This window comes from Candida oxycetoniae (genome assembly GCF_023343755.2).
Source record: "Candida oxycetoniae strain CBS 10844 chromosome Unknown scaffold54, whole genome shotgun sequence".
In the NCBI taxonomy this organism is placed as follows: Eukaryota; Fungi; Ascomycota; class Pichiomycetes; order Serinales; family Debaryomycetaceae; genus Lodderomyces; species Lodderomyces oxycetoniae.
Genome location: NW_026055461.1, coordinates 1 through 12,949, shown reverse-complemented (window position 1 = coordinate 12,949; position 12,949 = coordinate 1). Strand labels below are relative to the sequence as shown.

At 36.6% G+C, this 12,949-nt stretch overlaps 4 protein-coding genes across 4 annotated transcripts; 3 read left to right on the top strand and 1 right to left on the bottom strand. All coding sequences in view use genetic code 12, as the record gives it.

Moving 5' to 3' along the window:
• Positions 1 to 447: 447 nt before the first annotated feature.
• Positions 448 to 1,887, top strand: MET2 (homoserine O-acetyltransferase; the record flags this gene model as incomplete). The annotated part of the gene is made up of 1 exon (XM_049324695.1): positions 448 to 1,887. One exon carries the CDS (start codon positions 448 to 450, stop codon positions 1,885 to 1,887), a length of 1,440 nt encoding a protein of 479 aa, XP_049179557.1.
• Positions 1,888 to 5,377: 3,490 nt separating this feature from the next.
• On the top strand, positions 5,378 to 8,374 carry KGF56_003369 (protein kinase; the record flags this gene model as incomplete). Its single annotated transcript, XM_049324694.1, has 1 exon — positions 5,378 to 8,374. The coding sequence occupies one exon, from the start codon at positions 5,378 to 5,380 to the stop codon at positions 8,372 to 8,374; it is 2,997 nt and encodes a 998-aa protein (XP_049179556.1).
• A 338-nt stretch (positions 8,375 to 8,712) lies between these two features.
• KGF56_003368 (uncharacterized protein) lies at positions 8,713 to 11,709 on the top strand (the record flags this gene model as incomplete). The annotated part of the gene is made up of 1 exon (XM_049324693.1): positions 8,713 to 11,709. The coding sequence occupies one exon, from the start codon at positions 8,713 to 8,715 to the stop codon at positions 11,707 to 11,709; it is 2,997 nt and encodes a 998-aa protein (XP_049179555.1).
• A 184-nt stretch (positions 11,710 to 11,893) lies between these two features.
• Positions 11,894 to 12,694, bottom strand: KGF56_003367 (rRNA-binding ribosome biosynthesis protein; the record flags this gene model as incomplete). Its single annotated transcript, XM_049324692.1, has 1 exon — positions 11,894 to 12,694. The coding sequence occupies one exon, from the start codon at positions 12,692 to 12,694 to the stop codon at positions 11,894 to 11,896; it is 801 nt and encodes a 266-aa protein (XP_049179554.1).
• Positions 12,695 to 12,949: the final 255 nt, after the last annotated feature.

Sequence of the window (12,949 nt, the reverse complement as noted above, 5' to 3'; positions counted from 1 at the left end):
CTAGAATTGGTTTGGTCACGTGAGCTGTCCTCACTTTGTAAGGAGATAGCAAAATTGGAGCATGTAGGAGGGACTTGAGGAGACCTAAATCTAACCAAGATTACTTATTTACACAACTAGATTGTTAGCACAAATAGTAATCGCTCAATAAGTGTCAACAACTACTAATAACTAGTATTGTAAGAATTCAAGAGTACAACTTGTAACTCTCCTAGATTTGTTCGAGTACCCAGTAGCTTGAAAGGAAGAGAGAGTGTGTGTGTGTGGGGGGGGGGGGGGGATGAACTTTTAATATTGAAATATTGGAACCACAGTTTTTTTTTTTTTTTTTTTTCTTTTTCCCTTTATTGTTCCTTTTTCAACCCCGGTTACTTATGGAACTTATAGAAACGAACAAAAGCATCGACTTTTACCCTGTAACTTGATTTATTTATTTTTCCAAGTGTGATGAAACTGCTATATAAAGATATAACCGAGCGAGAATGTCAAACCAACTCGTTTGCGCTGATTGTACCAGGACAGACTATAGTTGAGATACCGGAATATACATTGGAATGTGGTGAGACGTTATATAATTTCCCTGTTGCGTACAAGACTTGGGGCAGATTAAACAAAGACAGGAACAATGCATTTCTTATATGTCATGCGCTCACAGGATCTTCTGATGTTCAGGATTGGTGGGGTCCTTTACTAGGCACAGATAAGACTTTTGATCCCTCGCGATTTTTCATAATTTGTATTAATTTTCTTGGATCTCCATATGGGTCCTGTTCGCCTGTTAGTATAGACCAATCAAGCGGAAAACCGTATGGCCCTAGTTTTCCCTTGGTCACAGCAAAGGATGATTTGGGAATACAGAAATTGATATTGGACTCATTAGGAGTTAAACAAATAGCATGTGTTATAGGAGGATCTATGGGCGGGATGTTGGCAATGGAGTATTCTGCAACTTACAATGATACTGACTATGTTAGACTAGTTATTGCATTAGCCACTTCCGCGAGAGCTTCTGCATGGTGTATATCATGGAACGAAACGCAAAGACAGTGTATTTTCAGTGATCCATTTTATGATGATGGGTACTATTTCGAGAACAAGAGTGGCCGCAAACCTGATTCTGGATTGAGTGCAGCTAGAATGGCTGCATTGTTGACATACAGATCACGCAATTCATTTGAAACACGATTCGGTAGAAAATTGGGCAAGAACAATACTACCATGAACAACGGAGCAGCAGCAGCGGGTGATGGTGGCGCAGGAGTAAGAGGAGGAGAAGTAGAAAAGGGGATAAGGTATCCAAAGAATAATGATGAAGAGCATTGGCTATTGCATAACGAAGGGTCTAAGACGATAAACGGGAAACAAAGAAATCAGGATAAGAATTTACCAACATATTTCACTGCACAATCGTACTTGAGATATCAAGGTACCAAGTTTATCAACAGATTTGATGCAAACTGTTATATATCGATAACGAGAAAATTGGATACTCATGACATAACAAGAGGTAAAATTAATGATGAAGCAGCCGAATGTACAAATATAGATCCATTACCCGAATTTCTCAAAACATTAACCAAACAGCATTTGATTATTGGTATTGAATCCGATGGATTGTTTACATACGAAGAACAAAAATTACTTGGTGAGAATATACCTAAATCGGTACTAAAAAAATTGGATTCTCCAGAGGGTCATGATGCATTTTTGTTAGAATTTGAATTGATAAACCAGTACTGCTTAGATTTTTTGAAACTGAACTTGTCTGAATTTTATGATGATGATAAAGTTGAATTATTTACAGATTGGAAAAAATACGTTCAAGATGTTGATAATGGTGGTAATTCAGTATTTGGTGAGGCAGAGAAGAATATAACCAATTGGTGAGACAAATTGTGTTGATATGGATTGGTGGTGGTGCTGGGAAGGAGATAGAGAAACGAGAGATAAACTATGGGTAAAGGGTAAGCGTTTGTATAAGATAATGGATAGCTTGCATATGGTTTGCTCTGCTTTTTATCTATTCTCTTTAACAACAAGATGTTTTACATGGCGAAGTTAAAGTTCTAATGTGAGAGTTATCAAAAGGGTGGGGGGGTTATTGTGGTATAGGCCCCACAATTGTATTTTCTTCTTTCCTTTTTTTTTTTATTTTTTTTTTATTTGCAAGTGATGAACTGAATTGTCTAAATGGTTGTGAACTGGTGATTCAGTGAGCTGTGGACCAGAAGTACAAGTGAACCAGTGCGATTGCGCATTCAGCGAGCAATTGGGGCTGAGGGGAGGATGAAGAAAAAAGGCTGGTTTTTTTTTTTTTTTAATTTTTGGCTGCGAAAACAACAGTCCTGGTGTGGGTGAGGTTAGCCTGGTCACCTTAAATTGAGTTGTCAAAACTACCACTATTGTTACTACCACTGTCATTAGCACAATTACACCACCAACAGTTTATCAATTTAACACACATAACTGGTATGGTTAGTTCTCCACGTTACATTTTTCAAAAGATCTCAACTTTGTTAAGAGAATTACAATACACTTTTTTTTTTTTGGGTCAATTATTAACAAAAATTCTACAATCAAGTAATATTGTGGATAGAAGCTAAATTTTTCTTTTTTTTTTCGTTATTTAGAATAATAGAAAGGTTACAAGATAATGTATTTTAAGTAAGACCAGTAAATACCTTGAAAATTATAATGAATATGTGCCACTGTGTAGACGAATCGTGAGTACAAGATTGTTGTGTAACACGGGTTGACATTCCAATTGTAAATAGTAATCTGAAATTCAATTTGACGATGTGACCAAGGACAAAGAGAATAAAAAAAGGATGATATTTGTGTTAATTTGCCCCTTTTACATCTAGTGCATCAGTGTTGAAACCACCCAAATGTCATATTACGTAACATTTGGAAGATTACTAGCTTTCCGCTAATAAAACGGAAGATAACTGGTATGAGAAATTCAGTAGGAATTGATTAATGAAACTGGTTTTTATGTTTAATGTCAACTTGTGTACAAAGGGAAAAAAAGAGAACTAGGTAAGTAAGCTATGAAAAAAAAAAAGAATTAGGTAAACTATGGAAAAAAAAAAAAGAACCAAGTAAGCTATGCAACTGGGTAGTTGTGTTGTTATTTAGTTACTGTGACCAGAATATTGACCTCTTCCACACTGTAGCAGTTGCTACAACTTAATTAGAGACACTGTACCTTTTTTTTTTTAGGAAAAGAAATGTATAAAAACCTAGTTTTTGTTACCACCGTTGAGGAGAACGAAGACTACTGATAGGATCATCCTTATTCTTAAAAAGCTTTTATTGTCTAACTTTATGATATTTAAGATTCACTGTTTTATTGTTTGTGAAAGAAAGAAATATAAAGCTTAACAGTTTCATAAAACCTCATTATCATTGTCACCAATGCAACTAAAAAACAGCATCTGGTCATATAGAGGGGAGTAGATAAAAGCGGAGGTTGTGTTGTCATGTTGTATAAAGAAGGCTATCCATAAAGTATATAATATAACTTTGTTTATCTCTGGATGTGTAGGCTTCTTGAACAAATTCAACTGAACTTGTTCATAGCAATAAGTTCAATTAAAAATGAGGAAAGAGACGGTTGAAAGGTTTTCGGGGTTGCGGTAGAAAGAAGGGAGAGGACTCTATGGAAATAAAGCTTGTCCCGTGGAATGTGTTTAACTCTGTTCTTTTCAACTTTATATTGTTTCGTTATATGGGCTTTATTGGTCATAGAAGCGAAAAAAAAAAATGGATAAAGTTTAATTCGCAACCAATTCTTTGCAATAAAAAAGTATTGTTGCGAATTTCGTTTTTTCCATGACATGATATAATGATCAGGTATTGTCACACAAGGCATCAGTTCTTGTCAACAGTGTTACAAGTTTTATGTTTACTAGTTACATAATTGATTTTGTAACAAACAATGAACAATAGCCAGTTTCTTAATTATGTAAAAATGTTACAATACCTTAAACTTATAAATTCTGTCAATGAGAGTAATTTAGTAACACCATCATGAGATTTGCAATTAGCATATAAAAGAGGATATTATTCCATTGAAAAGATTTTCAAAAAGGCTACCATCCCCCCTTTCTCCCAGTTAATCAAAACTGGCCTACTTTCCTCTGACCTAAGTGAGATTTCAGGGTAAAGGGTTGGAACGTGTTAATATTTGTAGGTTGTAACATTAAACACCAAGGCCTAAAATTTTCTTTAAAACAAAAACAACCAAAAAAAAAACAGAGAGGAACAAAAAACAGAGGAACAAAAAACAGAGAGGAACACACATTGGACCAAAGTTCTTCTAGCTTATATCTATAGCCCACTATTTCCTCATTTTGAAAACCTCAAGTACAAAGGTGTGTCGTGTGTCAGTGCCATTGCACAATTATTTTGAGTCTCTATTTACTCACAAAAACAATAGAAGTTTAATTGTTTACAATAATTCCAATTCAGGAGAAAAGTAGGGAAAAAAATAGATTTTGAAATATCTCATCTTATACTTTTGCACAAGTATATCCAAACCCTTGCACATCGAACGTTCCATACAAGCCACCCACCAATCCACGTCGAACCGCTTGACATTAACCATACATCCACCTGCCACCAATCATCTACCTCGTGGCTTATTGTGTCTATCTATTCAAATATAGAAGCTATTTCAAAGAGTTGCCTCCTTTTTTTTTTTTTCTTCCTTCTAGACGAGATCCCGAGACGAGACAAAAACATAACAACAAATTTTTTTGCGGTTTTTGTTTTTGTTTTGGTCGTTTTGGAAAATACCATCTGCTTTTATTACTGCTCTTTTATTATAACACTGAAATTGAAGTGTATTTCTAACTGTTACATATAAAAGCTCCATTTAGGTTATAACTAGTAATTCACCAACCCAACCCACCAACCCAACCCAACCCATAAACCTCTACCCACTATCCCACTATCCCCTTATCCCACTATTCAACCACTCCCCCACCTGCGCTTATTAAACCTCCTTGCAGTTGAAACGGATTTACAAGTCCGAAAAACCACCTTTTTCCCTTACTTCATTCATTATCTTTTCCTTAAATTAAAGTTCATTTATCCATTGACTTTACTTTGGGGGGGTTCCTATAAAAATAATATACACCTATATATCGCCGCACCTACTTCAATACATCCACTTGCGGTACATAGACCACTACTACTATATATACACCTCAATTATACACACCTTCCCCAGATATAAGCCTACTCCATAGATATATACTAGTCACCTGAAACTCTGTTGGGTAACAGATAATAATCCACTAAGAAAAAAAAAAACAAATTTCAAGCACGAGTTACGGGGATAATTATAAACATATATAATTTTGTCATTATAATGCCTGTAAATGTTGTGATACCAACTGGAATAGAGTCCTCTTTTCCCAAAAATCTTGATAACATAGTGACACCACCAAGGTGTCCATCTATAACAGGAAAACCCGACTTATCCACAACTTTGAATACGGCTACCACTAACCCAAATACTACTAATCCCACCACCAATAACACCAATACCAACACCACCAATAACACAACCAATAACACCACCACTCCCAGCAATTCCGCATCACAGATGCATTCTGCCAAGAGGTTGCATCGCGAGGTCAGATTCGGCTCATACATACTTGGATCGACCTTAGGCGAGGGGGAGTTTGGCAAGGTCAAACTAGGCTGGAGAAAGGATGGTAAGCATCCAAGCCAAGTAGCTATAAAGCTTATCAAAAGATCATCAATTGTCAAGGATTCAGACTCAGAAATTAAAATACATCGAGAAATAAACTCACTAAAGCTATTAAATCACCCGAATATTGTCAGTTTGGTAGAGGTTATGAAAAGTGGGAAGTATGTTGGTATAGTCTTGGAATACGCCTCAGGAGGTGAATTGTTCGACTATATTCTACAACATAAATACTTGAAAGAACCTGTAGCAAAGAAGATTTTTGCCCAGTTGGTCAGTGGGGTCGATTATATGCATGCAAAAGGTTTAATCCATCGTGATTTGAAATTGGAAAATCTATTACTAGATAAACATAATAATGTCATTATAAGCGATTTTGGGTTTGTCAACTCTTGCAACAAAGAGCATGGGGAGCTAATGAAAACTAGCTGCGGCTCTCCATGCTATGCCGCCCCGGAACTAGTCTTGACCCAGTCACCTTATCATGGTAGAAAAGTGGATATATGGTCTCTTGGAGTCATACTATATGCAATGCTATCAGGTTATTTGCCCTTTGATGATGACCCTGAAAACGAAGACGGCTCAGATATCATTAAATTGTATCAGTACATTTGCAAAACCCCCTTAACGTTTCCCGAATACGTCACTCCATTAGCTCGTGACTTACTTCGAAAAATTATAGTATCTGATCCAACAAAGAGAATAAATATAGACGAAATAAGAAATCACCCCTTCTTAACACCTTATTCAGCATTGTTATCTGTAAGACAACCAGAATGGGATAGAATATATAAAGAAAAACAAATGCCTGCAAAAGTCGTTCAACAGCAACAACAACAACAAGTGTCTTCTTACAACAAAAGATATTCAATGGTTAATGTACCCACTAATTCGTCTTCATTGGTGACATCAACCATGCACCATAATACATCTCAAATCTCGCAATTACAACAACATTTGCAAATGCAGTTACAGAACCAAACACAAGCAATATCACCAACAGCAGCCACAGCACGGTCATCTCATTCAAGATCATACTCTTCAACTAGTATCAGTCTCCTTTATGCATCACCGTCAATGTCTAATAGTGCCACATCAAATCTTGAAGATTCTATCGACTCCCTTGCATTATCGAAAACTCCATCGCCGAAAAAGGCATCATCAGTTTCTCCAACAAGAGGACATCAAAAATCAGCTTCAATCTCAAATTCTCAGTCGTCTGCTAGTTTTGCTCTCAAGGCAGTTGTTAATGACGATTTGATGAATAGACCTTCAGCATATAACAATTACACTAGTCAATCTATGATTCCTACTATTGTCGAAAGCCCAACTAAACCAACAACAACAACAACACAGACAAGCATCTTAGTTCCATCAAAAGAATTTTCCAAATTACCACCAACAGTAAAGAAACCAAGACCTACATCATACCACCCATCTTCAATGTCATCGTCATCATTCTTGACTGCCAGTACTCATTCCTCAAATTATAAAGAAATGTTGAAATTCTCCAAGGCGCCCAACTACATGTCGCAATACATTTCAACGTCTCCACCCAAACCTTTCGAACCATTAAATGAATATACTAGAGTAGGAGCAGGAGCAGGAGCAGGAGCAGGAGGAAATGGTAGTGGTGGTAGTAGTAGTATTGGTAATGGTACGCAAATTTCCGTTTCTAGGCGAAACTCCGAGGTCACTCATGTGCACGTTAATGGCGTGTTAGGAAATGAGAATGCTCCTCGTAGTGGATCGCCAGAGAGTAAGCGAAACTCCGTTTTAAGTTATTGGGAAGATAAGATTGAAGCATTAGAAGCAGGTGAATCATATTACTCACTTTCTAAAGCTGGCTTTGAAGGTGTTGAAGCATCAGTGTCACCAACTCTTGATATACAAAAGAGTAATGAGGTTAAGGAAGAGGTAGTTAAAGAAGAAAAAATTGAAGAGACATCAAAGGATATTATGGAAGAATCGGAAATCACAGCAGCAGATAAATCAAAAAGCGAAGATTTTGAGCAGGAAATTGTACCGTTTATGCCAATGGAGGAATACATTACCAAGTCAAAGACAGGCGACGAAGATGATGTTGAGATCTTAGTGACGACGAAAATTGATACACCACCTCTCGAAAAATCCGAGCCTGTGATTGTTGTAAATCAGGCAAAAGTAGATGCAGGGTCAAAGAGGCATAGCATGCCAGCTAGAAGAGATCGTGTTTTCAGCGATGAGAATAAAGAGAATAGGGAAACGAAAAAGAAGAATAGGTTCAGTTTGTTATCATTCTATAGCACTTACAATTCATCAGCTTCGAATGTGTCAATACCAGCACCTAAGGAAATAATTCAACAGCAACAGCAACAACAACAACAACAACAAATGAATGGAACATCGGTAACAACCGCTACAACCTCGGTTAAACACTCGAGAAAAGTTTTGGAACCAACAAATGATACCAATATCATGAAAAAATATGACCAAAAAAAATTGAATTCAGCTACCACTACAACTACACCAGCATCATCATCATCATCAAAAAGACACTCAATTGCAATTTCTTCTTCTACATCTGGCCCTTCTTCTTCAAAAGCGAATAAGGAGTCCAGTGCTGCCAGAAAAGTAATGGACTTTTTTAGAAGAAGAAGTGTCAGAGTGGGGTAAACGGAGGATTAACTAACATGGTCGTCCATATATCCTTCTTAGATTTTATTTTCATTTTCATTTTTTTAATGTATAAATATAGATAAACTTTGTCATTCCCTTGAAAAATCGCAATGGTTCTCTGTCTGCTATAAACAAAAATGACTCATTAATTTAACAAACCCCACAAGTCCCGCTATTATGAGTTCCATCTTGTAAAACTTGTGAATCTGAACATCCGAAATTCCGTATACTTTTCTTTTATCTTTTTTTTTTTTTTTTTTTTTTTCCTTATTTCCACTTGATGCCTTTGCCACTTTACCAAGTAGTGATTCTACTGTACTTTTTTCTTTAGTAGCATGGGTATAGAAGAGCAGGCGAAACTTGGAATAGAGAAAGATGTGACTAAGGGATTAGTGCAAACATTCACCAGGAACGGTATTGAAATAGAAATACAAGGCTATGCTGGGGATGAGGTGACAAGAGATGATGATGAAGATGATGAAGAAGATGGTGGTTTACCGTTTACTAGTGATCACCACGAAAGCAGGCCTCAGCTTTTTTCGATTGCGAATAGTAACGGGTCTTCCAGCAAAGATAATAGTACAGGAGATAATAGTAGCTTATCCAAAATCGACGAGACTCTTGAAACTACCATTATCACCGAGATTCAACAAGCACAATATATTTGTCTTGTATGTACAGGGGAAATCGACAAGAACTCAAAAATATGGAGCTGTCAAGAATGTTTTCGAGTCTACGATTTAGAGTGTATTAAGGATTGGGCGATACGAGGGTCGTCTACTAACAAATTGAACAAAACATGGAGGTGCCCCAGTTGCAATTATGAAACTAAGAAATTACCTGCAAAGTTTACGTGCTGGTGTGGTAAAGTTAAGAATCCGGAAATAAATCCATTGATGCCCTTTAGCTGCGGCAATTTGTGTAACTACAAGTATAGCGATTGTATTCATCGATGCTTGAATACTTGTCATCCGGGAAAACATCCTGTATGTGGTGCTACGGGTCCAATGATGAAATGTCAATGTGGTAAAGAGAAGAGACAAGTACCCTGTATAATAACACCCTACAAAAAGGGCTGGAAATGTGAAGCGGAATGTGGCAAGGCTTTGTGTGACTTGAAACACAAATGTAAAAAAGGGTGCCATAGTGGATCATGTGGCAAGTGCGTGAAAAAAGTGGATTACAAGTGTTATTGCGGCGACACTAAGTTGCGTGGAAAATGCAGCAAGAGAGTTCCCTTGGAATGCGTTGGTAGAAACGGCAAAAAATGGATTGGCGGAGGATCATGTGGTAAACGGAAAAAGTATTATTATGATTGTGGCCAACATTATGAAGTTTTAGAATGTCAACCGCTAGGGGCCAAAGCCCAAGTCTCTAAATGTAAATTTTCACCGGATATTGTCTCGAGTTGCTATTGTGGCAAGAGTAGAATCAGTACACAAGGCCGCAGTAAATGTACCGATCCTATACCTGAGTGTGAAAATGTTTGTGGTAAGCTATTGCCATGTGGTTGTTATTGTAAATTTAAATGCCATCCCGGTGAATGTGAATGTGTTTCCATTTTTCCAATCACTTGCTCATGTGGCTATGAACAATTCTCGGCTCCTTGCAAGTATGTCCAACTGAATCAACAACCAAAATGCCACCATAAATGTTCTGTTTTGTTAAGTTGCAGAAAACATTACCACCGTAAAGAATGTTGTGAATATGAACAAGTTGCGTTGGAGAGAGAAAGGGCTAAAAAGAAAGCATTAAGAAACAATTTGATAGCTAGTGGTCGAGATGATATTATGTCAATCGAAGCTGTTCATATTTGTACGCAGACTTGCAATAGACTAAAATCATGCGGTGTCCACGAATGTCAAGCAATGTGTCATGCTGGACCATGTGAAGTTTGTCTTGAATCTACAAATGAGGATTTAATATGTAATTGTGGAAAGACAGTGATACCAGCTCCAGTTAGGTGTGGTACTGAGTTAGTATGCCATGAGCAATGTGTGAGACCGAAGGAGTGTGGGCATCGGCAGGAAGCTCATGAATGCCATCCAGATAGCATAAAGTGTCCCAAATGTACTACAATTGTGAAGAAACCGTGTGACTGTGGTGCAAGGAATGATTTACCGGGAATCATGTGCTCTCAAGAAAGAGTAAGTTGCGGTAAAATGTGTTCAGTTTTTAAAGAGTGTGGTCATCCTTGTTTACGTACTTGTTCACCTAAATGTACCAAAGAAAATGATCATATCAGCCCTAGAGAATGTCAAAGTATTTGTCAAAAAGTGAGAAAGAGTTGCCCGCACACATGCAAGTTAAAGTGTCACTTTGTTAAAGTTGGTAAGAGCCCAAATTGCGATGTTCTCAAGTGCAACGAAATTGTTACTGTATCATGCAGCTGTGGCAATTTGAAAAGAAAAGTTAAATGTGGGGCTTCAGTGAATAACCCAAGCTCAATTTACAATATTCTTGAATGTGACGAATCATGTACTGCAGCTAAACGTGATGCGCAATTACGAAGCGCATTTGCAATTGGTATTAGCAATAGTGACACTATAGATAATGAAGCAGCATACACTGATTTTGTTGTTGAAACTTATTACAAGCAAAAGAAATGGTGTAGCAAGATTGAAGATGTCATAAGAACTTTTATTGGGGAGTACAATTTACAAATTGAGAATGGAGTAGAATTACCAAAGAGAACTTATCATTTCCCTGCAATGGTTTCACTTCAGAGACAATTTGTTCATGAGTTGAGTCAAGCATTTAGTTTGTATACTGAATCGCAAGATTCTGAACCCAAGAGATCGGTGTTTGTTGTTATTACTAGGTTGACTAAACTTCCCGCAATCACCATAAAAGAATACGTTGAAATGATAAAAGAACAGGAGCAAAATAAAGCTAGGGAGTTAACACAAGAAGAGATTGATATGGCATTTTATAATGCCATTGTTATTCGAGATTTATTTTTTGGTGTGAACAAGGAAGATCTCGAGAAAGAGTTATTGAAAAAACAAGAAGCAATGGATGGCTTTGTTATCCAATGGATTAAAGACTCTACTTTTGTGCTTTATAATCAAGAGAAATATAAAATTGGTAGTACTGATGTTGCGTTGGAAAATCAATTGTCCATTATGCTGAACCAATTTGGAAAAATTTTGAGAGAGAAATCGTTAGCTTTTGACTGTAAATTATGCTTTATTGATGATGGTGGTAGTTTCATTTTAAAAACGGAGAAGAAAAAGACAACAAATGTTTCTTCTAATGTTGAAACTAAGATGAGTAGGGATAAAAATGTTTTCAATGTTTTACAGAATGACAAATTATTGATACAATCATGAGTTGACATTATCGTCTTTTTTTTTTGTTTATTTATAGGAAAAGTTTTTTATTTATAGATGTGTAATAAAAATCTACATAGGCGTGTTTCCAGATGGAGGAGAAGGGGAGGTGATGGTCTACACTGATATTTCAAAATTGGACCCAAATTAAAAAACTATTTTATTTTGATATTTATCAAAAAAATTATACATTTTCATTGCTGCTCTCTTTTGTACCTTCTTCCTTTCCTTCACTTACTTCGCTCTGATCTTTTGTCTTTCTTGTATGTTTTCTTCTCCTGTTAGGTTTCTTCGCTATCTTATCTTGTGGTGACAGATTATTTAGTCCAGGTGTTTTCTTCTTTTTCATACTTAGTGGATTAGGACCCTTTGGACCCTTTTTACTCTTCTTCTTTAACGGTTCACCGGCCGCATCTCCTCCCTCACCTTCTTCTCCGCCTTCACTTTTCTTGATTATACCCGCTTCAGTGGCATTTAATCCACCTGTCAATTTCCCCCTTTCCCAGTCTTCACTATACTTTACACTGGCATCACTCAATGGTTCCATCACCATTACTGATCGATTCATATAAATGAGCGGTACCCCAGGCACTTTTCTTAATTTCTTCCTCAACTCCAAACTCTGGGTTGCAACAACATATCTATGTTTATTACAGCCCTTGATGTCAACTATGCTTTCAACGCAATCCTGTGGATTTATTGGAGTCCGATGGTTACATTTCCTTCTTTCAAACGTTTTGGCTAAATCAATTAAAGGCTGGTTTTGCGTGGTGTAAAGGGCTTCCATACAGCATTGTGTTATCATCGGTTTTATTTCAATAGCTTGGATAGTTCGTTTGACACCACGGGCGAGGTCATAAGATGCTGAATGACATGTTGATATTATTTCATTATCTAAAATTACTTGATACGGTTCTCGAAATTTGAACGTGTATGTATAGGTATTCATTTGCTTCTTGTATGATTTAGCTCTTTTTTGTCTCATTTGCAACGGAATTTGGGACTGTGGTTAACCTTGTTCTATGAAGGTACAACTCTATTCTATAATGGTTAGCTGATGTACGATTTGAAGAAAAAGAAGAGATGAGGTATCTATTACACAAAAATCAAAATCGAGATGGGCCAAAGATCAAAGCTGCAAAAAAAAAAAAAAAAAAAAAAAAAAAAAAAAAAAAAAAATTAAAAAAAAAAAAAAAAAAATAAAAAAAAAAAAAAAAAGTAAAAAAAAAAAAAAAAGTAA